This window comes from Callorhinchus milii, unplaced genomic scaffold (assembly GCF_018977255.1).
Source record: "Callorhinchus milii isolate IMCB2004 unplaced genomic scaffold, IMCB_Cmil_1.0 Scaffold2, whole genome shotgun sequence".
NCBI lineage: Eukaryota > Metazoa > Chordata > Chondrichthyes > Chimaeriformes > Callorhinchidae > Callorhinchus > Callorhinchus milii.
In genome coordinates, this window is record NW_024704743.1 from 16,317,178 (window position 1) to 16,344,209 (window position 27,032).

At 43.1% G+C, this 27,032-nt stretch overlaps 1 protein-coding gene across 1 annotated transcript in view; it reads right to left on the reverse strand.

The window, feature by feature from the left end:
* Positions 1 to 27,032, reverse strand: part of pou6f2 (POU class 6 homeobox 2) — a 229,673-nt gene that overhangs the window by 135,497 nt on the left and 67,144 nt on the right. The window contains exon 4 of the mRNA XM_042332610.1: positions 13,048 to 13,139. Coding sequence (XP_042188544.1) covers positions 13,048 to 13,139 — 92 coding nt within the window. The remainder of the gene's footprint in view (positions 1 to 13,047; positions 13,140 to 27,032) is intronic.

A 27,032-nucleotide genomic window follows, 5' to 3' on the forward strand; every position in this document is an offset into this window, starting at 1 on the left:
TGCAGGAGGTGTTTATTGTCTTGCACACTTTGGGATTTCTATACTCGTTGCTTAGTGATATTACTTTCTCTGCAATATGAGTCAATCTACCATCATAAGGACACCACGTGACTATTTCTATCCTGCAGCTCATAATAGGAGATTTAACCTGTATCCCAGTCACCAACATTACCACGAGAAGTAGTTCAGTGTCAGGCAATTCATAAAAGATCTATTCTGCTAGTATTGTGGCCATAGTGCATTTCTTACTATTGATATTTTACAGTAATGCTGACAGATATTGAGAGCAGCTGCATTGAGTATAATGTCTATGGTCTGTTTGATATCAAATACTTGCACATTTATCCTTGTGCGGTCACCCTGTTTTAGCTCGTAAAACTCCAGCAGTACTGCCTGCCACTGCGCACTTTTTGTCTCCAAGCCTTGGCTTCAATCCAGACAAGCGGAAACAACTGCGTATGTTGAACTTAGTAGTTTGGTTTGGTGACTGTTAGGCACAATGATGAATTACCACCTGTTAGGGTATCCACGAGTGATAGACACCTGGATGACCAAAAGAAAATTAATGGGGGGTAAAGTTTGAGACGTTTCATAACAGACACCGGGAAGTGTTTCTTTACCCAGAGGGTCATTTCAAAATGAAAATGCTGCGTATTGAAATTCTGCAAAATGTAACCCCTGATGTAAATTACAAACAGTCAAAGTACTTCCTGTTAAAAAAATAAACAAAACTCAGCTCACAGGATCGTAAGATCACTTCAGATCATCAGATGGTCCACATGAACACCTATCTACATTCCTCCCATCATAGCATTGAACTCTTTCTTAAATGAGTCCAGTGTCCTGCCTCAACCACCTTTTCTGGTAGCCTATTCGAGTCATGAATTACCACCTGGGTAAAGAAAAATTACTTGATGTCTGCACTGAAGTTGCCCTTCGCAACCCTGAACCAGTAAATTGTGCTCTCCTGCCCCAGAATGCTCGACTCCAGTGACTGTTATAGATCTTTAAGGCAATGGTACAAGATGAGGATCGTTTCACGTTGTTAAAACAATTAGGTTGTCTTTGAATATTTTCAAGCAGAGGGCACTGTGTTTTCATCAACATCATATTTCTTCAAAAACATTGGCATGTTTCTTTTGACAGCTAATTTTTGTAAGTTTCCTAATGGGGCGCGAATTATAAAACACCCTCTATTATATGATGCATGTGAACATAAGTCACAGGCATGATTCTTACACTGGTCAACTTGTTGTCCCAGCAACAAAACAGTGGTTGGATGTGAAAGTTAGAGGCTTGAAGGAGATGACAGAGCAGTGGGATTGAATGAACATTGTTGCTTTGAGAGCCAGTGCAAAATTATTAGGCCGAATGGCCTCCTGTGCTGTAAATTTCTACGATTCTGTGTGAAGATCCGCCATCTCTTCTCTATTTCCTCGGGGTTTCCGATTAATAAACCCTAATTGAAGGGAGGTTTGTCCTTACCTGTAGACTGCCTTCTCCTGGCTCCTGCCCATGACTTGAGCCAGGAAAGACAGGCAGGAAACCTCAGCATAGAGGGGAGTGTGTATGTTTGTGTGTGTGCCGCTGCACCCTGAATAACTCAGACTGTTTTATTTTGCTTACATTTTCATGAAAAAACATCCTAATCCATATAAAAAATAGAGTGTTGCAAACAATATTCTTGTTACTGTGCGCAGGGTAATTTACCTTTGGCAGGATCTTGCACTAAGTCAGTGATTTACCCTCAGCCTCTTAACATCGAAGCATAATAGTCCATTAATCTTGTACGTTTTCTTGTGACAATGTATAACAATCCTTCAGTAAATGTTCTGCCCATGAAGGGAAGCAGTTTGAATGAAATCCACTACTGCCGGTGCCTGACGTTGAATAGCTGCTGATTGTGACATTTGTTCAGATCATTCCCTCTCACTGCCAGATGGTTTATAAAGCTGTCAATCACTCTCGCCAACACTGGAAGAAACTGACCATTGGGGCATTACATGGGGGCATACCCAGTCTTCACCCCCCACCCCCACCCCAGCATGTGCAAGGTCAATACACTCTGCCCAGTCTGCATTAGATCCAGACCAGAGATCTGACTTAGACAGATTCAAGCTGAGTTTTTGGGAGGCAGCATTCTCACATGTGCAGCGCAAATACAATTCTGACAATTGGTAGAATTGACGACAATGTCATAGTGTGTCGAGCTTGATTTCCACAAGGCTGTAAGGCTTCAGATTGACTCTGTTTCTCTTAGATAGGTGGAGGCAATATCAGTCTGTATTTCAGGAGGACCATATTTAAAGCCGATTCAATGTCAACATTTAAGAGAGAAGTGGATGGTTATTTGGGGAGGATGGGTTTGAAGGGCTTTGGGGAGAGAGTAGGAGAGCGGCATTGATTTGGATAGCTCTTTTCAAAGAGCTGGCACGGACAGGATGAGCCGAGTGGCCTCCTTCTGTGAGGTATAATTCTATGATTCTATGATATGCTCAGACCCTTTTGACCCATCCCAACTCAGACTTGCCTCCCAACCTTTCCACTCAGATCTACGTCTCAGTCCCACCGCTTAAAGCTGTTTTTCGACCCCTCCATTCACACCTTCTCCCAATCACTCATAGCTGGCTCCTCGTCTCAGCTCATATTTGTGTCACGTCTAAGTCTTTCCTGCTCAGACCTTCCACAAGAATAATATTGTCTTTGAGTGAGTGCTGCACGTGGGTTTCACACACATAAAGGTTCAGTCCATGAATGGTAAATGTTAGACAGACAACAAGTTGTACATCTTTATGCACTTGATTATTAACAACAACAAAATTATATTTGTATAGCCCCTTTCACGTCGGGAAGACATCCCAAGGTGCTGGACAGACAGGGTTACGACTAGAGATGGGGGTCGGGGTGGGGGAGGGTGGAGGGCAGGGAGGGAAGCAGAGAGATCGAAAGCACAGTCAAAGAGGAGGGTCTTGAGATTGGTCTTGAAGGTGGCGAGGGAGGGGGCGAGACGGAGGGACTGCGGGATGGAGTTCCAGAGTGTGGGTGCAGAGCGGCGGAAGGCCTGCCCGCCAATAATGGGGTGAGCAAGGCGGGGAACATGAAGCAGGCCGGAGCAAACAGGGTGGTAGGGGTTAGGAGATCGCAGAGGTAGGGGGGAGCAAGACTGTGGAGGGCTTTGAAGATGAGGACCAGGATCTTGAACTGTATCCTCTATGTGATGCGAAGCCAGTGGAGTTGGGCAAGGATGGGGGTGATAGGGTCGCGGAGCATGGTGCGGGAGAGGACACAGGCTGCAGAGTTCTGGATGATCTGCAGTCTATGGAGGGAGGAGTTGGGGAGGTTGACAAGCGGTGAGAGCATATAGATATTGAAGAGGAGGGGACCAAGGACAACTAGAACAGGTCACCAGGATGGATGGTTGAGGCCAGGACACTGCAGTCACATAAGAAAATGTTATAACAGGAGGATAGGAGGGTGGGTATTCAGGAAGGATGAGATCAACTGGGCCAAAGGATCTTTCTTACTGATCACTTCTTATAACCTGTGTTACTCAATAATGCTAAACACTGTTTTAAATTTAAATCACCTCTCCACTACTCAGAAGATAATACTGTGCAATGAAGGGAGCCTGCAAACAACAACAACAAAATTACATTTGTATAGTGCCTTCCATGTCGGGAGGACGTCCCAAAGTGCTGGACAGTCAGTGTTTCAGGCCCGAACTGGAGGTCGGCATTGGTGAGGGTGGAGGCAGGTAGGGAAGGAGGGTGATCAAAAGCATGGTCCAAGAGCAGGGTGTTGAGATGGGTCTTGAAGGAGGCAAAGGAGGTGGATGAGGTGGAGGGACTGTGGGATGGAGTGCCAGAGGGTCGGGGCAGAGAGGCTAAAGGCTTGCCTGCCAATGGTGGGGCGGGCGAGGCGGGGGATGTGAACCAGGCTGAGCTGAGCGGAGTAAGCGGGCGGGTTGTTAGGGGATTAGCTAGTCGCAGAGGTAGAGAGGAGCAAGGCTATGGAGGGCTTTGAAGGTGAGAACCAGGATCTTGCCTATATTGGGAGGAATTGGGGAGGCTGACAAGCAGGGAGTTTGCATAGTGAAGCCTGGATGTTACGAATGTGTTTATGAGGGTTTCGGCGGCCTGAGGTGTAAGACAGTGGCAGAGCCAGGCAATGTTGTGGAGGTGAGAAAAAGCAGAGCAGGTTATGGCACAGATGTGGGGTAGAAAGGTCAAATAAGACACCACTGTTTCGGACTGGATTAGTGAGATGGAATGTGCATCCTTGGATGGCGATGCTGTCAGCGCCTGAGGTGTGGAGGAGCTGACACGAACCAATCAGGAGAGCCTCGGTCTTGTTGACGTTGAACTGAAGAAAGCTAATTCTCATCCAGGACTTGATGTCTGACAGATATTCTGTCAGCACAGCAGTGGTCCCGGAGTCAAGGGTGGAGGCAGAGAGGTAGAGTTGGGTGTCATCTGCATACATGTGGAAGTTGACCCCATGTCTGCGGAAATGTCACCAAGAGGGAGCATATAGATATTGAAGAGGAGGGGACCAAGAACAGAGCCTTGAGGAACGCCGCACAAGACGGTGCAGAGAATAGAGGAGATATTGTGTGTGGAGATGAAGTGGAGACTTTGTGAGAGGTAGGATCTGAACCATTCAAGGATAGAACCATGAAGGTTGAGGTGAGAGGAGGCAGTGGAGGAGGATAGAGTGGTCAACGGTATCGAAGGCAAAATAGGTTTACGTTTTACAGACTATGTCCCGTAGGTTCAGCAACTACTGCAACGTGTTATTTGCTGCACTAAAATCAAATGGACCACTAAATTGACCTCAACGCTCTATGCATATGGTATAATCACTCACTTCTCTCCCATTATATACTGAATGCCCTACTAATGGCTCGGTCTTGTGAGGGAGGCCACATATAGGACAGGATGGCAGTTCATATTCACACACCACATACAGAGTTAAGTACTTCCAACCACTCTTGCAAAGCTCAGGAATCTTTGAAAAGGTACCATTAGTAGTTCTAATGGGGCATAATTTGGGAGTGGGGATAGCTTTTGCTCTTTTACTTGGGATGTATTGATTATTACCGCGGTTTTCGCTTTGGTTCCTCATCTACTGGATCAAATCAACACATACTTGAATCCAGTGGGTCAGCCAAGTGATCGTTCCATTCGGGACCTGAAATTCAGAGCAGAGTGAAGGATACAGTAATGGATGAATATTTCCTATATGTGTCAGCTCTTTCACTTGACCATCTCAACTCAGCTTCCAGTGGGTTTGAGCTCATAGCATAAAATGGCTTTTAATTTATCAATCCCGCTCAAGAGGGAATGGAATAGGATGACTTATTTGGGAAACAAAATACCATTTTAGTACGTGCAGAGGGGGCAATCGATCCTATGAGGTTTAAATAGATTTACATAGATCATAGACTGCATTGCATAGAAACATGCCATTCAGCCCAATCAATCTATGCCGTTTTTTTCTGCACGAGTCCCCACTCATTGATGTCCTAGGATTGACTGGCATTAACTAAGATTGGGCACTCACTGAAATTTTTCCCCTCCTAGCCTCCGCAAAAGAGAACCCAAGTCTGGTGACAATGCTCCAGTGATCAGTTACTTGTGCTGACATACCATTCACCAACACGTCTGTCCAGCTATTTGTTTCAGTTGTCACGTTTTGAACTGGAGTCAGTCAGTATTTTAATTGGCCATAAATTGCACTTCTTCACTGGAGTTAGGAAATATTTAAATGCCCATTACCCATTTGATGTGAGAGGGCTATATAAATGCAATTTGTTATTATTGTTGCTCCAAAAATCCAGATAAACTCAATGAAGCCACACTGGGAAGCACCCCACACTCCCCACACTCTCTGGAGACATCGCATGAACATAGTTTAGCAAGAGACAGGTTCACACACCGTGTTCAATAATTATCCTTCACTGCTGGGAAACCACATTTTGTTCAATATAATCTTTCTTCAGTATCTAAGGAAGTACTTTGAAGAGTAAACACTCTCTCTAGACTTATTTCCCCTGCAAACTTTGCAATATCGGAAGATGGAGGTGGCCAAGAGGAGTCCTCATCAAAGTATATACAATATATTTAATGGTTACAAATAAGGTAAAACCCAGGCAGTTACTTCAAAAGTAAGCCAAGGAAAGAGGGCCGGAGATCATTAAGGGAAATTAGGATATTGACACACAGGATGTCACACACACCAATCTACGGCGGAGCTGGGGGGGATCTGTGGCCCTTATTAAGCAATCCCAATACGAAATATCCCAATTTGTTTCCTTTTAAATAATTAATCAAACCAGATGGATGTTAAAGATCCCATGGCACTATTTGAAAAGAGAAAGGAGTTTCTGCCTATGTCCTGGCCAACAATCCCCTAAATAAAATTATTGGTCATTCACTTCATGGCTGTTTGTGGCCCATTTCTGTGTGCAAATTGGCTGTCGCCTATGCCTACAAAATGCAGTCACTACATGTTGCAGTAAATCCTGTGAAGCTCTTTGAGACACCATTTTGACATGAACGGTGCTGCATCAAATTGAAGTTTTATAAATAAAAGTCCTCTCTACCTTCTTCCACCAGTTTATTTTCACCTGATATTTCAGATTTGTTCATCTATGCAGTGGAATATCTCAAACCCAAACCCATTTGGTAGATTTAGGAACTTATGACACTGAGGGAATTTTCATTATTTTCTATGCATTTGTTCTTGAGGTTGAAACCATTTGATTTACGAGAAATCAAACTCTCTGAAAAATCTTGAGTCAGAAATAGACCATTAACAGACCCGCAGCCCCATGGAAGATCTATGATAAACAGCGTTGGGCTCAAAAACAAGAGTGAAATTTAGCCTTTGTCTCCATGCTTTGGCACAAGCTGCAGAATGCCTGGCCTTCTGTCTTCAAACCTTTAAGGTACCCTGTCCATCGGTTGAGACATCAAAACGGGGTCCCGTCTGCCTGTTCAGGTGGATGTTAAAGAACCCATGGTACTATTTGAAAAGGGAGTTTTTCCTGGAGTCCTGGCCAACAGTCCCCTAAATAAAATTGGTCAGTTACTCCATGACTGTTTGTGGGACATTGCTGTGAGCAACTGGCTGCTGCATTTTGCCCACAAAATACACAGTCAAATCCACTTTACAGTGTTTTGTGACGTCTCAACGGTGTGATAAGGTGCTATATCAAATGCAAGGATTATTATTATTATAGTGTTTCAGGTTAACACTGCGCAAAGCAGCTGCTGTTAAGTAAGCTTGGCATTTGCAACCACAATGATGGGAGCCATGACTGGGACTTGTGATTTCATCAGTGAGGCTTTCCATTGCTGGCACGGGAAATCAGCCTTTCGGGCTTATTCATGGCACTCTGCCCCAATTCACACTGAATCAGGTCAGCATCCCCCAAATCAACTCAGAGACTGCTGACAGTGCTTGAAAACGATCTCTGCTAAGCAAGAACTGAGATGGCAGCTATTGGCTCTGCGTGGATTCTACAACTATTCTGAAGTCAAGAGAGGGGTTATTTAAAAACATATTTCATTGACATTTCTTAAATAAAGAGCCATATGTGTTGAGGAATACTGGAATTGTTTACCCATGTGTGACCAGTTCATGGAAATGTTTTTTTCCAGCTGTTATCTGTCAGTTAAACCTTTAGTGATGATGAGCACCCCTTTTCCCAGGTTCTTAATTATTTTGCCCTCTCCATAACAGAGGCATTGAGACTAATTTGCAAATGGGTTTGTAAACAGTACCTGCAGCTTTTCAATAGTCATCTTGTACATTATACCTAAGCCACTGTTTCATCTCACAAGATTGGTTTGGATGAAGGAGGCCCTTTGGGTCATCTGATATCATCCTCCTGAATAACTTTGTTGTCAGGGGCTTCTGAAATTCAGGAATGGTGCTTGAAGATCCAGGAATAATCCTGTTCACATAGATTATACTCCCCGTCAGATACACAGAGGGAATGGAATTAACATCATGAAAATAAGGATGTTTGTTTGGCTGGTTGTATCTGTTTTTCACTGTCTTTCCCCTCTGTCTCCCTTTCTCCTTCTCTGTCTCCCTCTCTCATTCTCTCTGGAAGTATATCTCCCTTTCGCTTTCTCTGGCTTTCTCTCTCCCCTTCCGTCTCTCTGTCTCTTTCTCTCTCCCCTTCTTTCTGTATCTCTGCATTGCTGCTGTTTCCCACCATTCAGCCTGTCAGCCTGAGGCCGACTGTTCACGCTTGATTCCGTCAGGTGTCAGTGGCCTGTAGTGCAGGAAACTAATCCCACTCCTTGCCTCTAATGACCTGAAAAGGCCCATTATCCCAGGCTGGCTGCTGATTTAAAATTCATTTCAACTTAAAACTGCACAATGTCATTTGTCAAAATATAGTGACTATTGACATTGCTGCCGGGCTGGATCAATGGTGAGTCTGTCAACACTGAAACTTTATAATGATGTGAAAATCCTGTGCATACTTGGACACACAGGGTTTCCATGTAAAGGGTTGCCTGTGGAGAGGGTGAGGATGGTATAAAGCTGTATTGGAGATGCTGTGGGTGTAATTGTGAGCTGCAGACAGTTCTCAGCCCTGTACTGCTGACTCCGCCACCTCAGCAGCAATGAATACATCCTCCGAAAACCAATTTGAAATTAAAGAAACCTTCCACATCCTAATCCCCAAACAGGAGTTTTCAACACACCAAAAACGTTCGTGTTTCCCTCATCTCTGTGCAGGGAGGGAATGGCTTTTAAATCACCCTCCCCCTGTACTACTCTGCCCCTTCCTTCCCAGCATCAGCTGCACAAGGCATCAGAGGTTGCAAGTCTATGTTAGGATGTGCCCGCAATTTCTGATATAATGCGAGCCCCCAATAAATTACCCCATCGGAGCTGAGCCTTTATTGTCGGAATAAAAAAAGATATCAGAGAATGCTAGAAAATCTTAGTGAATGCTGGAAAATCTCAGACGTGAAGACAAGTTAAGGCCAGTCACGAGCCCTCATTGGTTTCTGGTGAAAGGGGTATGCCCAATAGGTTCACCAGTCTTTTTATTTTTAGATTCTAATTGATATGCTGTAGGTTTCCAGCATTTTCTATTTTGTTACTGTGATGTTTGGTGCTGTGCACAATGCAGTGTCGCTCAACACTGGCAATGTGACCTGGACTCTCCACACACGGAAATCAGTGACAGAGATGATACTGTGTGTTGTGTCACTGTGCTCCAGTGGAATACGTTTTCTGAAATATGCTAAAAAAAATCATTCTTGTAACTGAGGATGAAATTTCACCCGGTCTCACTCAGCCTGTAAAACTCATCGGGTAAAAATTCCATTCAGTGTTCTGCAAATTGCTGAAGTCAGCCACTAGTGAGATTTCCCATTAAGGTTGCACATCGTTAAATGCGCTACATGTAACGCTGAATAGAGTTTTTATCCCAATCAGTCTTCAAATTTAAGTGCGTAAAATCATAGAAGATTCTTCAATTTAACGATAGCTACAAAATTTTTCATTTATACAGGGTCCTTCACGTCAGGGGATGTCTCAAAATGCTTCACATAGTTGACTGGAAACCTAAGATAGGGGTGGGGGGGGCGGTGGGCAGGAGGGCAGGAGGGGCCGAAAGTGCAAACAACTAGATAGGTCTCAAGATGGGTTTTGAAGGTGGGGAGGGAGGAGACGAGGGGCTTAGATGGAGTTCCAAAATGGTAGCCAACAAAATGGTCACCCACCAACAGCAGGACTGATCAGGTAAGGGCCATGAAATAAGCTGGTGTTTCGTGAACAGAGAGCAGCCAGAACAATAGAGTGGAAGGTGTTCACAGTGGTAGCACGGGGCAAGGGTGTGTAGGCATTTGAAAGTGGGGATGAGGACCTTGAATTGAATCCGCTGGAAAGCCAAGCGAGGATTGGGGTAATGGGCTCATTGAGCCTGGTGCGGGAGGAGAGACAGGCTGCAGTGCCCCGGATGGTCTTTGGCTTATGTAGGGAGGAGCTGAAGAGCCCAAAGACAGGGGAGCTTGAATTCAGAATTTGGTTTTAAATTGGAAGATAACTCAACTAAATTGTCGTACAGACTACAATAAGAGGAATGCCGGGCCACTGGACCTATCTCCTGCTGACCACTGGATATCACTCAGATGTCAATCTCATTTAAAGCTTCCGTGAAGTCAGATTGAGGGCAACAGTGAATACTGGTAGGAGCTCAGAATCTAAACAGAGTTCAGGCTGGATAGAGTGAGACATATTCGGGTGCCTGCAGGATTCCCTCTTTGGGAATCCTTTTACTAATCTTGCAAATTACCCTTGATTTTCTGTAATGCTCCTGAAACTGCCACCTCACCACCACCACCACCACCATCTTGGGTGCCCATCCAGCAGTATGAAGTGCTTTGAGACACCATCCTGATGTGAAAGGTGCTATATAAAGATAAATCGCAAAGATTTACCAGATTTGCAAAGAATGTACAGCACAGAAACAAGCAACTTGGCTCAACCAATCGTGCCATTGTTTATACTCCACATGAGTCTTCACCCCTTGCTTACTTCCTCCCATACCCTTCTATTCCCCTCTCCCTCATGTGAAGGTCTAGCTCCATCTTAACTTCACCTATTCTAACTGATTCTACCACTGCTTCAGCAGCGGGTACCGCAATCTCATTACCCTCTATGTGAAGTAGTTCCTCCTAAATTCACTTTTAGATCCATTATTCGTTATCGTATATTTGTGTGCCCTGGTTATGGAATTCCCAACCAGTGGAAACAGCTTATTTGTGTTAACCTTATCAAATCCTTTTGTAATTTTAAACTATTAGATCTATTAGGTTCTCCCTTAAATATCCTTTCTTTAAATTATGTTGTTTTGTATAATATTTCTCTTCCAATGAGGCACATAGCTAACATTAGGAAATAACAGAGGTAACTGGGCTCTGACAATTTATTATTTCATCAATTAACAACAAAATTACATTTGTTACATTTGAGGATGCTCCAAGGCACTGGACAATCTGTGTTTCGGACCCAAGGTGGGGGTCTGGATCGGGGAGGGGGGAGAGAAGGGGGGAAGGAGGGTGACCAAAGGCAATGTCGAAGAGGATGATCTTGAGACGAGTCTTGAAGGAGGCAAGGAAGGGGGCGAGGTGGAGGGACTGCGGGATGGAGTTCCAGAGGGTTGGGGCAGAGTGGCAGAAGGCCCTCCTGCCAATGGTGGGGCAGGCAAGTCGGGTGACGTGAAACAGACTGGAGCCCATTGAGCGGAGGAAGTGAGCAGGTTAGTAGGGAGCTAGAAGGTTGCAGAGGTAGGGGGGAGCAAGGCCATGGAGGGCTTTGAAGGTGAAGACTAGGATCTTGAACTGTATCCTCCGTGTGATGGGAAGCCAGTGGAGCGGGGTGAGAACAGAAGTGATAGGGTCGTGGAGCCTGGTGTCAGGGAAGACACGGGCTGCAGAGTTCTAGATGATCTGCAGCCTATGGAGCGAGAAGTTGGGAAGGCCGACAAGCAGGGAGTTTGCATGGTCGAACCTGGATTTTATGAAGGGTCTCAGCGGCCTGCGCTGTGAGACAGTGAAGGTGCTGGGCGATGTTGCAGAGGTGGGAGAAGGCAGAGCGGGACGTGGCATAGATGTGGGGTAGAAAGGATAGTTGAGGATCAAACAAGACACCAGGATTCTGGACTGGCTCAGTGAGGTGGAGTCTGCATCCGTGGATGGTGATGTTGTCAACGCCTGAGGTGTGGAGTTGCTGATGGCAGCCAATCAGGAGGGTCTCAGTCTTGTTGACGTTCAACTGTAGAAAGTTAGCTCTCATCCAGGACTTGATGTCTGACAGACATTCTGTCAGGACAGCAGTGGTCCTGGAGTCAAGGGTGGATAGAGAGATAGAGTTGGCTGTCATCCGCATACATGTGGAAGTTGACCTCATGTCTGCAGATGATGTCACCAAGAGGGAGCATATAGATATTGAAAAGGAGGGGACCAAGGACAGAGTCCTGAGGAATGCCACATGAGCCGGTGCAGGGCTAGAGAAGAAACAATTTGTAGAGATGAAATGAGGTAGTATGAGAGGTAGGATCTGAACCATTCATGGACAGAACCATGAAGGTTGAGGTGAGAGGAGAGGCAGTAGAGGAGGATAGAGTGGTCAATGGTATCGAAGGCAGCAGAGAGGTCAAGGAGGACGAGGAGGCAGAGGGAGCCCTGGTTGCAGATGGACAAAATGATATTTGTCACTTTGACCAGGGCTGTTTCTGTGCTGTGGATGGCACAGAAACCTGATTAGAGGGGTTCATGAAGGAAGTGGCAGGAGAGGAAGTAGACAAGCTGGGAAGCAACGACTCGTTCCCGGACTTGGAAAGGAAAGTGAGGTTGGAGATGGGGGTGGTAGTTTGAGAGCAGGGATGGGTCCAGGAAGGATATTTTAAGGATAGAAGTGATCTCCCCGTTTTTAGAGGGGTGGGAACGGTGACAGAGACAGGGATAGGTTTATGATGTCTGTGAGTAGGGGAGCAAAGAGGTGGAGCTGGGAGGTAAGGAGAGGGGTTGTGATTGGGTTGAGGGAGCAGGTGGTCAGTTTATGTCCCTCATGAATATCCCTCAGCATTGGACGCAGATCTTGTTGCAGTGGAGCTCGAGCAGACTGGTACATTCAGTTACGGAAAGAGTCCTCATTTGTGCTGCTCAGATTCCTATTGAGGAATCCCATAAAGAGATACTGTACATTACAATAGAAGGTCAACATGCTCAGTGAAGGGTGTGCAAGTCTTTACTCAAACAGCAGGAGTTGTGTTCAGACCTAGAGTGTGGACACTTACCTGACTCCGTTTCCACACACTCAATAATGAAAGGCTTAACGATTTAATGCACCATATATGCACCGTTTTGGATAATGCACGCATGATATGTGGTACCTTTTATGTGCAGTAGTGGTTCAGGCTAAAGTTGCTGAATGTTCCAGTGCGTACTTTCAGATAGTCAGAAGCAAATCATGCAGACAGGCTTTCTCACTGTAAAAGCATAATATACTAACCTGTGCCCCAACAGGAAAGGACGGGTGTGTTTGGCTAGGCTGGTGCTGGTCGGGTGTGCCTGTTTCAGAGTGCGCTGAACTTCCTCTGGCTCCTGCAACCCAAACAGAAGCTCCATTAAATATCCAACAGGGAACAGTGTTTTGCAGATATGGTGTTCAATAACATGAAGCCGAGGATCACGCACTTTACTGGTTTTAACATAAAATCAAAGCTTCAAAGTACTGATGAGCTGCTGCATAAATTAGATGTGAATTTGCTGAAGCTCTTCATCATGCTGAGCCAAAATGCACTTTCAATTGTAAAAAAGGCACCCATCCTCTTTAGGAAGATGTACTGAGCTAACATGTGATTGGAGAGAATGTGAGGCACTCCTGAGATAGCAGCAAGCTAAGTTGGCAGCAATGCATATCTGCTTATTTAGTTGGCAGATTTCTTAAATGGGACAGAGTTAATGTGGCAAAGCCAGATACACCAGAACACTGGTTGGGGAACTCCCATTTTAACAGCAACTTAATTATTGCCCAGTTAATCAGAAGCAATGAAAAAAATGATGGAAATATTCGCCCACAAAACATACAGTGAATTCACATTACAGTATACCTGTGAAGCGCCTTGAGATGTATCAACAATGTGATAAGGCGTTACATCAAATGCAAGAATTATTATTATTATTAACTTGTATTTTAAAAGTGTAAACGCCTATGCACACTTACAGCATTCAACATTTATAAAACATGGAATAAAGGAGGTGTTTTGGATCTTAGATCAATTCGTTTAAATTGTTTAAAAACTGTTATCTTGTCACATTGTCTTTCGGTGGTGATACAATCAATTGAATGAATCGCTTATAACTTTGACTCGTCTCTGCATTCTGCATTTACAACAATTATCTGTGAAGTGTTTTGAGATGTTGAGACTGTAGAGGAACTTTCTTCAGTGTTACAACTTTCGTGATTCTATGATGCCACCATCTCGTCCAGCATTATAGGAGTTACAAATCATCAGGTAAATATATCCTCTACACATAATACATCCTACACCTAGAGCTCAAGCTCCAGATAGTAAGTTGCAGTACTTAGTAATCTGGATATGGACAGCCTGTCCTACGCATCAATTTTGATAAAATTGCACAATAGCAACAATAGCTGTAGGTATTGGCAGGAGTACAAAGACTTGCGAATCACAGCAGACTTTGATGAAACCTTTTTTCCATTGAGGTAACAGCAGGAAGACCAGAAGAGAAGACTCAGTGGATTTGAATAAAATCTCAGGAGAGATTTTATTGATATATTCCAGGCTATAGATAAATTAAAACTTGGTATGTTTAGCATAGTGAACTATAGAGAACAAAAGGACACTGGCTCACGCAGACAGCAGTGGGACACTGGCTCACGCAGACAACAGTGGGACACTGCTGTGTGCAATTGGCTGCCACGTTTGCCCACAAATATACAGTCATTTCACTTTACAGTATATTCTGTGAAGCGCTTTGGGACGTCTAGAAGACGTGAAAAGCGCTATATCAAATGCAAGGATTATTATTATCTTACACACTGTGGTCAGCTAAGGCACCCTATCAATTGCTAGACAAAAACATTCCAATTAATTTCCTCAGTCATGGGATATAAGGTGCTTGCGAACATTGTGAAAGTGACATAATCCACTAGTAGCAGTAAAGGATGGGAAGTGGAGAGTGAAGATGTGCAAAGACAACTGTGTTTGATAGAAGCTGAATCTTATCAAGATGACTTTTGTGTCACAATATTGTATCTGTCTCCAATCCACAGAAGAGCGTGAGAAAAAAGAAACAAAAGTAGGACGTTGAGTCTGTCAAAACCTGTTCTGCTATTTTATTAGATCCTTTTAATCCCACTTTCCTGCGTTTTCTCCACATCTTGTCATGTTATTATTACCTGAGTATCTATCTATCTATCTATCTATCTATCTATCTATCTATCTATCTATCTATCTATCTATCTATCTATCTATCTATCTATCTATCTATCTATCTATCTATCTATCTATCTATCTATCTATCTATCTATCTATCTATCTATCTATCTATCTATCTATCTATCTATCTATCTATTTTAAACATCCAAATACATTCTACTTTTACAACCTTCAGGTGGGACATCCTCCTGACATGAAAGGTGCTACACAAATGTAATTTTGTTTGATAATCTGCATTCGCACAAATTCTTTTTATGAAGAATTCACTTTGAAAAAGGGAAAATATATGTTTATACCACTTTATCAATGTCTATGCACTATACTGTCTGTTTTGTAGCCAAATGTAAAAGTAATAATAATAATCCTTGCATTTGATATAGTACCTTATCACGTCTTCGAGACATCTCAAAGCGCTTCACACAATATACTATAAAGTGAAACAAAAACAGAAGTAGCTGAGAACACTCAGTAGGTCAGGCAGCATCTATGGAAAAAGTAAAGTGAGTCAAAGTTTCAGGCCCATGACCCCTCATCAGAACTGGAGCATGTTGGGAGGGAGAGGCTTTTTAGGGCTAACAGAGAGGAGGGAGGTAGGGCAAGGAAGACAAAGCAGAAAATGGGGTAGAGGACAGGGGATGATCTGACCTGCTGAGTGTTCCCAGAGACTTCTGTTTTTCTTTCAGGTTTCCAGCATCTGCAGTATTTTGTGTTTTGATACTATAAAGTGAATTGATTGTGTAATTTGTGGGTAAAACACAGTGGCCAATTGTGCACAGCAGTGCCCACACATAGTCATGGATTGATTGACCAAATCGTTTATTATTTTTTGAAGGGATTATTACCCGCAGAAAAGCGATCCTCCAATCGACTAACAGTCAAGTTCCTACTTACTGCCAGGTGAACAGAGGCGTGTGGCGTTAAGGAGGCGTGTGGAGTGTGGCCCAATGTTTTGCCCTGCCGGGAATGGAACCCAGGTACTCTCGCTTGTGAGGCAAGTGCTGTAACCACTAAGCTGCAGGACCCCAGTGTAACAGACTAAATGTGGCAGTCATCTTGCACAGAGCAAGGTCCCATTAATAAGCAAGAGGTAATTAATCAATTAACCTGGAGGACTGTTGACCAGGATACTGGGAGAAACTCCCTTCACTTTTTGAACAGTGTCATAGGATCTGTACCATCCACCTGAAAATAAGCAGACCAATCTTGGCTTAATGTCTCATCCTAAAGTCAGCACCTCTGAAAATGCAGCGCCACTACCCGCTCCTATATTGCGCTAGAATGTCAGCAAAGATTATGACCTCAAATCTCAGCTCATAACCTTCAAATCTAGATGCATTGAATAAGCCAAAATGTGACCATTGGTTTAGCTCTAATTTTAGGATTATGTAATCTTGTTTTGAGCCCATCTACCAGAGCAGAGACGTCACCTATCTGTCCCGTCAATTCCCTTCATTGTATTAAATATCTCAATCAGAGAAACTCTGGACCCTGACAAAGTACAAAGTCATTCAAGTTTCTAGTTACAATAGGTGCCCATGAAATACCTTCAGTGTATCAGTGACACATGAAGTCCGGTGAAATATTAAACGCTGAATACAGACAGCAGATGGACCTCGTGGCTAAGGATCCCAGCCCTCAGTAACTGGTCTGCTCCATGTCGGGAAGAATACCAGCCCCTTGTGACTGTTCATGATGGGCCGATGGCTTTCTTCTGTGCTGTAAATTTCTATGGTTCTATGGTCAGCTCCTTCCGACCACTATTTCCTTTGGTGGTGGAATCCAGAACAAGGGAGCATAATCTTAAAATTACAGCTAAGCCATTTAGGTGTGAAATTAGGAGGCAGTTTTTCACCCAAAGGGTAGTGGAAATCTGGAACTCTTTCCCCCAAAAGGCTGTAGATGCTGGATCCATTCGCATTTTCTAAAGTGAGGTGGATAGATATTTGTTAGGTCAGGGTATCAAGGGATTCGGGGCAAGCGCAGGTAATTGGAGTTGAGGTACAGATCAGCCACTATCTTATAAAATGACGGAACAGGCTTGAGGGGCTGATTGGCCTACTCCTGTTTTTATGTTTCTGCTGATAGTCAAAATCCGAAAAAGTCTGGCAAGTATGATACGAGTTAACATTTTCATTTTAAAGCAGGTTTAGTTCCTCGGTCTAAGAACAAAATGGGGATGATTCCAGAATTAAAGTGGAATTAACAATTTTCAACATTCCTATTTGATCCTTTCTCTAGAAATCACTTTTCCCACCTGGTACACCGCTTTACACGTCCAGGAATCTGAGCCACCGCACTGAGTTTAAACTGCTGATGCTATAACTCCAGAGCCCTGATAGCTGAGTGACAAGCTGTGATTGAAATTAATCTAAACTCGGGATGTGTTTGAGCAGATCATTACAAGACAGCAGACTGAGAACTGGTATGAGATTTACTCTGGGTTTATTGGAAGAGAGCAGGGTTGTAAAGAGGCGATCAGAGTGTACACATGTGGCTTAACCAGTAAGTGGAGTTTTTGGAGGGAAGGAGGGAATGGATGGAGGGGAGCGAGGGAATGGATGGAGGGGAGGGAAGGAAGGAAGGAAGGAAGGAAGGAAGGAAGGAAGGAGAGGGAGGGGGGAGGGAAAGAACAAAGGAAGGCAACATTGGGTATGAGCTCACATAGTGGCTGGTCACTTCGCTCCTACAGTGTGTGAGAATGGTGCTGGGTGGAGACAGGCTCAGGAAGGCTACAATTCACTTTATAGCCTGAGTGTGAATGAGCCCTGAGACCTTAGTACAACCTTCAAACCCACCCCAGACATGCTAAGTGTCTGACAGCTGTTAAATTAGCTACTTTTAGCTCTCATGTTTTGCTCATGTGAACTAAATAGCAAATACTGTACTGTCCAGGGCGAGGAACGAACAGCTGACTCTAATCAGTCCAGACTGGAAAAATGTCACTGCTCTTTGTAAATCACTCTCTCTCCATAGCCCCACTTCACTATCTCTCTCTTTCTCCTCCCTCTTTTAATGTTTCTCTCCTCTTTTCTCTCTCCACTTCTCTCATGTCCTCTCTATTTTATTTCTCTTTCCTCGTATCTTTTGTATCTCCTTTCTCCTCTTGTTTTTAATTTCCCTCTTTTCTCTCATCCCCTTCTCCTTTCTCTCTTTATTTCTGTCTTCTTTCGCCCCCCCCCCACCCACACCCCACACCTTTTCCCTCTCCCTCTTACTTCTCTCTCTATCTCTCTTTCTGTATAACCCAGGCCTCCACTAATGGCAAGCAAGAGGTACAGTTTTGCAATGGATGTTCCAGGTTGAACAAATCGACACCAGACTTATATCGACTGAGCGGGAGAAACAGGGAAGGGGCAGAGACAACAACAACAACAACAAGATTCCATTTATAAAGCGCCTTTCACGTCAGGAGGACGTTCCAAGGCGCTGCACAGTTGGGTCATGACCCGAGCAGGGGGGAAATGATCAGGGTGAGGGGAGGGAAGGGAGGGAGCGAGGAGGGGGAAGAGAGTCGAGAAGGGAGCTGAAGGCACGGTCAAAGAGAAAGGTTTTGAGACCGGCCTTGAAGGAGGAAAGGGAGGAAGCGGCGAAGGCACTGGGGGATGGAGTTCCAGAGCCTGGGGGCTGAGAGGCTGAAGGCCCGACCACCGATGGTAGGGCGGTTGGGGCGGGGGACGTGGAGCAGACCGGAGCCAGAGGAACGGAGGGTACGGGCAGGTAGGTAGGGGGATAGAAGGTTGGAGAGGTAGGAGGGAGCAAGGCCGTGAATGGCCTTGTAGGTGAGGATGAGGATCTTGAAATCAATGAGACAGAGCATATTGAGAGAATATTTTTCACTGGTCAGTGAATCAGTGATTAGAGGGCATCAATTTAACACAGCTAGCAAACAAGGCAGATTGCGGCAGAATCTATATTAGCTTCCAAAGGGAACGAGAAAGATATCTAAAGTGGAGTAACCTCCCTGGCATGGGGAAAGGACAGGTTAATGGGACTGAAAGGATTGCCCCTAAAAGAACCATCATAGACACAATGGGATGAATGACCTTCTTCTGTGCTGTACATTTCTGTGGTTCTATGTAGCAGCAGATGCATTGTCAGTGTCTCTCTGTCTCCCACCCACACAGACATAGACACAAATGATGATCCTGAAATAAACTCAAGACTCCCATTGAGGTTTCTGATCTCAGTTGTGCTACTGTAAGAGGCAGGGGTAGGGGGGGGTTAGATGCCTTACTGTCAGGGATGGAAATTGGAGAAAGAGTCACTGACGGTTCCATGTCCCATGTCACCAAATGGTACTATTCTGGGAGTCACAAAAAAAAGTGCAGGAGGTGGTTGACTCAAGGATGGGTAGAAGATGGAGAGATTTATATCCCAAAATGTAAAGGTTAATAGCAGTTGCAGTCCAACAAATTGGAGTATTGATTCATTGTTTTATTTTAACAAATTATATAAGCCATTTCAGGATCAGAGCAACAACATCAGATTGCATTGAAATAGAACCTATCATGTTGGGCAGCAATGGACACAGCTGGGGGAAAAGTCTTATCTTTTTTTACTCTTTTAGACTTTTCTACAAAGAAAGATTTACTCTATTTTCTTAGCATTTTAAACGGTACAGAATAATGCAAATTCTGTTTCTTTACAGAACTGTAGAAAAATGGCTCCTACGTTAAGATTGAATTCAATAATTTGCTAAAATTCTGGGCAAAATACTATATGAATAGAGTAAATCTAGACCCACGTCGAATTTCTCCTCAGTATTATTATTATTAATAATAATTAATAATAATACTTGCATTTGATACAATGCCTTTTCACATGTTTGAGACATCTCAAAGCACTTCACAGAATATATTGTAAAGTGAATTGACAGTCTATTTTGCGGGCGAAACGCAACAGCCAATCGCTCACAGTGTCGCACCATAAACTGATGTAACTGGGTATCAACGGTAAGGCATGGCTCTGGATTAGTAACTGGCTAAAGTGAAGTGAGCGAAAAGGTACTTGTTAGGGAAGCTGAGACAAAATAATGGGAAGCATCACATGGAGAATCACATGGGACATCTCCTATTGCTGGCATATAGCTGCAGACTCAATGCAGGTTTGGCGATGGGGGCTTATAAATACACAGGAAATGTTAAATGGGACACAGAAAATAAACCCAGAACAATACTTTCAGCTGCCTCAAGGCAGCAAACAAGAGAACATAGGTTCAAGGTTGTGAAGGGCAATTTCAGGACAGATGCAGGGAAAGTACTTCTTTATGCAGAGTACTAAGCAGCTGGAACAGGTTATCAGGAAGACTGATTGAGGCCAGGGCCCTTGGCTCAATTAAGAAACAACTTTGATGGGAGGCCAATAAGGTGGGAATTCTGGAAAGAGAGATCAAATAGGCTGAAAGGTCTTTTTCATTCAAACCTCTCGTGATCTTGTACAGAAATAAAATAGGTACTGCTGCAAGTTGATCAAATGTGCTTAAAAACAAATATAAAAGCAACAGTACTGAAGACAATACAGAAAAAGATTAGTAACATGATTTAGACGAGTTATGCAACTGACAGAGACGCAACAAGTGAAATTTAAGACTGATGAATGTAAAACATAGTGTATTGCTGGACATAATTGTAGAATAAATGGAAATGAATTTGAGCAGGAAGATCTAAAAAGGTAACATATTAAATACTTATATGGTACTTGGATATAGAGCCAGAGCAGAAGAATGCAAGTGCAGAGAAGTTATGGTAAGGTTTTACAATACACTCGTCAGACCAGGCTTGAATTTAAGGTACAAAAAAGAGCAAATAGACTGGCAGCAATGTAAGACAGATAAATATTTAGAAAGAAAGGGGAGTCAAACCCTACATCAGGACAGTCAAGGCTGACACTAGTGCTAGGGGTGATCTACATTTGTTGGAGGTGCCGTCCTTTGTCACTTCCGAGATCCTATCTGCCTGTTCAGGTGGTTGTTAAAGATCCCATGGCACTATTTGAAAAGAGTAGGGAGTTTCTGCTAGTGTCCTGGCCAAAATCCACTAGATAAAATTGGTTAACATCATGGGTATTTGTGGGACATTGCTGTGTACAAATTGGCTGCCTCATTCACATTTGGAAGAGCAGTCTACAGAGTTATGAGAGGACCCAATGCTGGATGGATTCTCTGCAGGGTCTCCATCTCTATTGGTAACACATCAGCTACACATCAAATTAGTCCATTCACTTCATAACTGCTCGTGGGACATTACTGTAGACAAATTGGTTACCGTGTTCATCTACAAAATGAGTACACTTTACAGTAAGTGCTGTAAAATGCTTTGAGACATCCTCCTGACCTGAAAGGTGCTACATTAAATGCAAGTACTATTTCATTAATCGTTGAGTTCCAAAGCTTTGAGATAAGTGGGGCTTAAGGTTCTAGATTTTGCACACAGCGAGTTGTTCGGATCTGGAATGCATTGCCTGAAACAGTGGTGGAAACTGATTTGACAACTTTTAAGAGAGAAGTAGATAATTATTGTGGAGGACAAATTTGCAGGGCTATGGGGAGAGAGCGGTGGAATGGATAACTTTGGATAACTCTTTTCAAATAGCCGGCACAGGCACAATGGGCCGAATGGCCTCCTTCTGTGCTGTATAATTCTATGATTCTATGATAGCTCAAGGGTTTGAAAACCAACATGGAACAGATGGTCTGCAAGTTGCAGAGAAACAAGGGAGATTTGTGAAACACTGTCAGAAATTGTGGCGGAATCAATCAACACTGGTGAGGTTCTGATAGGACAGGAAACAAGCAAATGTGTTTCCTGTTCAGGAAAGGTGAGAAAGGGAAAGACCCATCAGGCAACTACAGACCCATTAATCTGACCTGAATAATTAGAAAGCTGATAAAATCCAATAATCAGAAGCAAAATGTAAGATGACTTGCGTGGAAATAATCTAATAATCGACAGTCACATTGTGAGATTGAGGCAAACAGCACACATTGACATAAAGAGGAGCACCACAGGGTAAAAATTGATAGGCAACTACCATTTCAGATTCATAGGCTGGGGTTACTGTGAACTCACACCTCCTGGTGTAATGGATATTGACATATCTGACTTATCGATGTGAAGCTGCTGATCTATAGGTTAAATGCACTGCATTTCTCATATCATGCTGTAAGAATGTAGCTACAGGATGCTGGAAATGAAGGAAAAAAGTGAGTAGGCTAGCCCCAACTCTCCAACACCCCATCCCACACCCCCTCCCCCGATGTGTTTCTGCTGGTTTCAACTCGATTCACATTTCTGGTTTTGAAGGACAAGAATTCCGATGATGCAGTCAGTAATTCCAGAGCATCATCCTGTCCGTGTTCCTATTCCCAAAACGCTCTGCACGGAAGAACGCATCAGTACACAATTCAGCTAATGCTGGCCAGTCGTCAGAGCCATGTACTGAAAAATTCTTAATAATGTGGTTTGTTGCTTGCCTCAGTGGGCTTGGCAGATTCCAGGAAACTAAATTACCATGTCCGCTCATGCACTTGCTTTCCAAACAACCATTCAAACCAGCTCTAGGATACAAGAGCAGCCCAGCTGAAGGAGCAATTGCATTCAAGGTTTGTTTACTTAAAGTTGCTTATGGGGTGAATTGAGAAAATTCAGAGTCACGTTCAACCATTTTATCGTTTACTGTTGAACCCTGCTGGTTTTCAAATTTATAACTCTTGAGTTATATCTCAGATTGTTTTAGTTTACAAAAGTTGGGGATCTAAATTGCAATCTGCGTAAGCTGTATATGTTGCGTAAATGAAGACCTCTGGTTTGGTATCGCAGGCATTTGGTTTGCTTCTGGATCCTTATTTATTACCCTGGTATTACCCCGAGGGATTATTACCCCCAGAAAGTGATCGGCCAATCGACGAACAACTGGGTGCCTACTTACTACTAGGTAAACAGAGACGTGTGGAGTAAGGAAACTTGCCTAAGGTTTCGCCCCGCCTGGGAATTGAACCCAGGTCCTCTCGTTTGCGAGGCGAGTGCTCTAACCACTAAGCTACAGGCCTCCAGATCTCATTCTCACTATCTCATTCCCTCTTGACAGCTAATATAGATTCTGCTTCGACCATCAACAGGACTGATCAGCAGGGCGTGCCACTACCAATAACTCTCTGTGTAAAACATAATTCTCCTAATCTCGCCTTTGTTCCCTTGCTACCTTAAATTGATGCCCACTAGTTACTGACTAACTGTCCAGTGAAAATAATTTCTCTCCACCTAGTCTGTCAAATAAAACCCCTCAAAAATTTAAAGACCTCTTTCATGTTTCCTTTCAAATGTCTTTGCTCCAGTACCTCCATTATACACCATCCTCATGTAATGAGGTGATGTGCAACCCTTTTTCCATCCACTTTTTTTGAAGGATATGCACGCAATATATAACCACAAACGTAAAAGTATTAGATGATTCAGCGATGAAGAATGTGATCATTGCTCCATTGAAAAAACAATTCTCCAAGGGAACAGATTAATAACAATGTAAATTACAAGACTTAAGCAAAGTTCTCCACATTAAATGAAATGGACTGGTACAGAGGATTGAATTCCATTTATTTCAGCAGCCTTCTGTCAATCATAATAACATTCACTGATATGATTAAACAATAAATGTGCAAGGATCTGATGCAGAAATCTGAAAATCTGATTAATTTCTGATCTCTTTTCCTGGAGGAGTCATGCACGCTCATTGCTTTGGGAATACTTACGTTAATGCAGTTTGAAGGACGGAACAAAATAAACTAATGAAAACAACAAATTTGCTGACACAATGTAAAGTGCATTATTTTTTGGTTGATCAGTAATTTCACTCACTTCAGACTATTTATGAGGGCTGAAGTAACTGTTGATACAAGACACAGATAGACCTGATCCCAGTTGCTCACAGTCCTGTTTACATATAGATACAAACAGTGAACTGTTGCCAGACACTCAGAATCACAACGCATAGAGTTTGATGATGAAGTTAAAATGATTTCGCGTGCTGACTAGTCAAGAAAATGAAATTAGGAGAAAGCCATTCAGCCATTCCTGCCATTTTAAAACCATTTCTGTACCTTTACTACACATCTCTTTACCCAATGTGGGGCTTAAATCCACAGCCTTCTGACCAAGAAACAAGTGTGCTACCAGCTGAGCAAAGCTAACACCTGCACACTGGCTCATTTAGCAGCACTGACATGGTAACTCAGTCAATGATAATCATTGCATTTGATATATCTCAAAGTGCCTCACAGGATTTATCTTGAAGTATAATGACCTTGTATTTGTAGACAAATGTAACAAGCAATTTCTGCACATTAATGTGCCACATACAGACATGATGTGAGTGACCAACTTTATCAGGAAGATTGTTGGCCAGGACACCAGGAGAAACTCCCTTCTGTTTTCAAATAGTGCCTTGAGATATTAAACATCCACTTGAACAGTCAGGTGGGACCTCGGTTTAAAATCTCACCTGAAGGACAACATCTCCAACAATGTAACCCCTGCCCTACCCAGGCCTAGACTATATGAGCTCAAAGACCCAATGTGGGCTTCAACCCACAACCTTCTGCCTCAAAGGTAAGAGTGCTACCAACTGAGCCAAGCTGACATGCTGCTAGTGGAACTTTGAACCAATGAACCAAGCAACTCAACCAGGCGGGCGATAGATCTTTTACCAGAAGCTCCTGCCTGGTTTATTCTCCAAGGATTATTATTATTTCCCCCAAAAATGCACATTCTAAGGATGTAAAGAATCTACAATCTAAATCCTTACATTTAATACAGCACATTATCACATCATTTAGACTTCTAAATAATCTTCACAGGATTTCCTGTAAAGTGTAGTAAACTGTGTATTTGAAGGCAAACATGACAAGTCAATTTGCACACAGCAATGTCCCACAAAAAGCTATGAAGTGCATGACAAGTTTTATTTGGGAGAATTGTTGGCCAGGACACCGTGAAAGACTCTATACTATCTTTTCAAATAAAGTCACGGGATCTTCAACATCCACCTGAACAGGTGTCAAGTACTCAGTTAACGTCTGATCTGAAGCACAGCACCTCCAACAATGCAGCAGACCCCAGTATTGCTTTGGAGTGTCGGCTTAGACAATATTGGTTCCAAGTTTAAATGTGGGGCCTGAACCCACAATCTTCTGTCTTAGAATAGTGCTAGCAACTGAGCCAGACTGACGTAATATAAAATATAATGACAGACCTCTGGCATATTTCATGTCTTTTCAACATTTGTTGTTCCATTACTTTACAAATCACTATCCTGATTATTTTTTACATTTCCAACTTACTGTCCTTTCTTATCTCTAAATAGTTTATATCGTCTTACACAACTTAGCCATTGTTTTATTGATTCTTCATTAATACAAATGTTGCATTTAACAGAATCAATCGAATTTAATTACTGGTCACGGATGACGGAAAAGTTCCAGCAAAAGCACATCATTATATGATTAAAGGCAGTTGCTTCAGGAAATCCTACATTTGTATTCAGATAAAGCTTACTCTCCATTACTTTAGTTCAAGTCCCACTTCCTTATACAGGAATCTGCACTTCAAATTAAACTAAATAATAATAATAATCTTTGCATTTGATATAGCGCCTCACCACGTCTTCGAGACGGTCTCAAAGTGCTTCATATAATGTACTGTAAAGTGAATTGACTGTACATTTTGTGGCGAAATGTGGCAGCCAATTGCCTCACAAACAGTCGTGGATTGAGTGACCAAATTTTTTTTACATTTTTGGAAGGGATTATTATCCCCGGGAAAGCAATCCATCAATCGACTAACAACTGGGTTCCTACTTACTGCTTGGTGAACAGAGGCGTGTGGAGTCAGGAAACTTGTCCTGCCCAGGAATCGAACCGAGGTCCTCTCGCTTCCAAGAATATGGAACATATCGATTACACACCCAGATGATATATGCATGTATTTTATATGTATATATATACATACATTAATGTACATACAGGATACAATACAATTTACATTTATATGGCACCTTTCAGGTCAAAGAGACAAGTCTAATGGTGGACTTTAAAAAATACTCATTACATATAATATATCATAAAGATATATATGTCCGGAGAGGGTGTATTCCATTTCATTACAAATTTAAACCATGTGTGAGCCCCCCACCGCCGCCAATGCCCCCCCACCCCCCGCCCTTCGCCACACACACTGACTGGATAAAGCAACTGAACAAATGAAGGAAAATAAGGTATTGATGAGGAATGTACCCAGGCATATGAATGTGAATATAGATGGAGAGAGAGTGAAAGAGGGACGTTTTACAATGTAAAGTACTTTATTTTCTATTCCTTCAGCTTCATAAAACCTACTGTTTTCCACTAAATTGTTAAACTCCTCAGCAGTGTTAGGGAATGAGGCAGGCATGTATCAGACTCTTATGTATACACTGTATGTTTGCCCACAAAATACACACAGTACATCCTGTGAAGCACTTTGAGATGTCTCGACGACGTGATAAACTGATATGTCAAATGTAAGGAATATGATTAACAGGATTATTCCAGTATATACTGTCGTTAACTCACTGGTACTGTGAATGCTGAGTTAACACCACAGATTGATATCTGATTGCGCCACCTCTTATGCGGCTGCAGAGATGTGTATTTTTGTTTCATCCCCTTGGAAATCCACTTAATTCTGAGCAGTGCCCACCAAGGTCATTCCTCCTCTGAAAAAGCATTAAAGTCTGCCACACCTTTTGGACGGTTACACTTTATGTCGGAGACATCGCACTGAGTTTCCCCACACATCAAAGACATTAAGGAAAGGATAGCTTGTGCACATCCCCTGCAAGGGTTAAAACGTGCCAGTTATTTCTTTTTAATTACCACCGCTGCCTTTGCTCTTATTGCAGCGACTGCCCAAGAAATAAAGGTCACCAAATAAGTATGAACCTTCCACATTCATTATTTTTTCATGCTGGCCAGCTGCTCCCACAGCACAACAGGGACGAC